This window comes from Falco peregrinus, unplaced genomic scaffold (genome assembly GCF_023634155.1).
Source record: "Falco peregrinus isolate bFalPer1 unplaced genomic scaffold, bFalPer1.pri scaffold_42, whole genome shotgun sequence".
Classification (NCBI taxonomy): Eukaryota; Metazoa; Chordata; class Aves; order Falconiformes; family Falconidae; genus Falco; species Falco peregrinus.
This window is the reverse complement of record NW_026599609.1, coordinates 596537-598266: the sequence shown is the minus strand read 5'-3', so window position 1 is coordinate 598266 and position 1730 is coordinate 596537. Positions and strand designations below refer to the sequence as shown.

Genomic DNA, 1730 nt, shown 5'->3' with positions numbered 1-1730 from the left:
TGGCACTGGTTTCAGAGGACAAAGTTAAACACCAGGACTGGTCCCTGCCCCCACCCACTGCTGCAGAGTGGGGCTGGCTGGTCAAGAGCCCGTGGGCAGATGCCCTGCTCTTCATCACCCACACGGCCAGCACCAAGCAGGGCTGCAGCCACACAGCTGCAGGAAGGTCTCCGAGAAAAGAGAGGGATGTCTGTGTGTGACGGGGGGATGGTCTGTGGGAAATGGCTTTGATTTTGCTTGCAGAAGTCTCCCCTAAATTATCACTGTCTTTTTCTCCTGTGACAGGACCATATGCCCAGAGGCAGCACATGTCCAACAGCAGCTCCATCACCCAGTTCCTCCTCCTGGCATTGGCAGACACGCGGGAGCTGCAGCTCTTGCACTTCTGGCTCTCCCTGGGCATCTACCTGGCTGCCCTCATGGCCAATGGCCTCATCATCATCACAGTAGTGTGCGACCACCACCTGCAAACCCCCATGTACTTCTTCCTCCTCAACCTCTCCCTCCTCGACCTAGGCTCCATCTCCACCACTGTCCCCAAAGCCATGGCCAACTCCTTCTGGGACACCAGGGACATCTCCTACCCAGGATGTGCTGCACAGCTCTTCCTGATTGTCTTTTTCCTTTCAGCGGAGTGTTCTCTCCTCACCGTCATGGCCTATGACCGCTACGTGGCCATCTGCCAGCCCCTGCACTACGGGACCCTGCTGGGCAGCAGAGCTTGTGTCCACATGGCAGCAGCTGCCTGGGCCAGTGGGTTTCTCTATGCTGCGCTGCACACGGCCAATACACTGTCACTGCCGCTCTGCCAAGGCAATGCCCTGGGACAGGTCTTCTGTGAAATCCCACAGATCCTCAAGCTCTCCTGCTCACACACCTACCTCAGGGAAGTGGGGCTAATTGTGGCTGGTGCTTCTTTATTATTTGGCTGTTTTGTTTTTATTGTTCTGTCTTACATGCAGATCTTCAGGGCTGTGCTGAGGATCCCCTCTGAGCAGGGATGGCACAAAGCCTTTTCCACGTGCCTCCCTCACCTGGCCGTGGTCTCCCTCTTTGTCAGCACTGCCACGTTTGCCTACCTGAAACCCCGCTCCATCTCCTCCCCATCCCTGGACCTGGTGGTGGCAGTTCTGTACTCGGTGGTGCCTCCAGCAGTGAACCCCCTCATCTACAGCATGAGGAACCAGGAGCTGAAGGGTGCAATGTGCAAACTGATAGCTGGATGTTCTTCTAAAGCATTAAAATGATGAATAGCATTTATAATGTAGTTCATCACAGACCCTGACTCTCTTCTGAATTTTTTGTAGTTACTTGTGGTATTTCAGTTCTGATAAAGTTGTCATCCCCATTCTAATTCCTTCTGTGATTTTCTTTTCTGAAGGTGCCCTGCTCTCTCCTCATCTAACAAAGCCAAAGGGCCATTAGGAAACTTTATTTTGGCTGGGATTCTTCCTTCCAAGGCCTTTCTGGAGCTGCAGGGACAGTTCCTCTGTCCACAGACGGAGGGGAAAAGGTTCCTGGCATGGCAGCAGTACCAGGGAACACCAGCCCTTGGCTCTCAAGTGCTGTCCTTCTTCCACTTCCACACTCTCCTTCTGACCCCATGCCTTGGTGTAAGGCCTGAGGGCTCTGGCAGCTTGGTCACCGCCGTGCTGCGTGGCAGTCCTGTGAGCGCAGGCAGGGGCAGGCAACCGGCACTCTGTGACGGTGCTGACCTCCATAAAATGCTA

At 54.5% G+C, this 1730-nt stretch overlaps 1 protein-coding gene across 1 annotated transcript; it reads left to right on the top strand.

The window, feature by feature from the left end:
- The first annotated feature begins 308 nt into the window (after positions 1-308).
- Positions 309-1247, top strand: LOC129783460 (olfactory receptor 14A16-like). The gene has a single exon (XM_055793424.1). The coding sequence runs from the start codon at positions 309-311 to the stop codon at positions 1245-1247; it is 939 nt and encodes a 312-aa protein (XP_055649399.1).
- Positions 1248-1730: the final 483 nt, after the last annotated feature.

Coding starts and splice junctions, on each gene's coding strand:
- LOC129783460 (XM_055793424.1), top strand. CDS start 309: ATGTCCAACAGCAGCTCCATCACCCAGTTCCTCCTCCTGGCATTGGCA.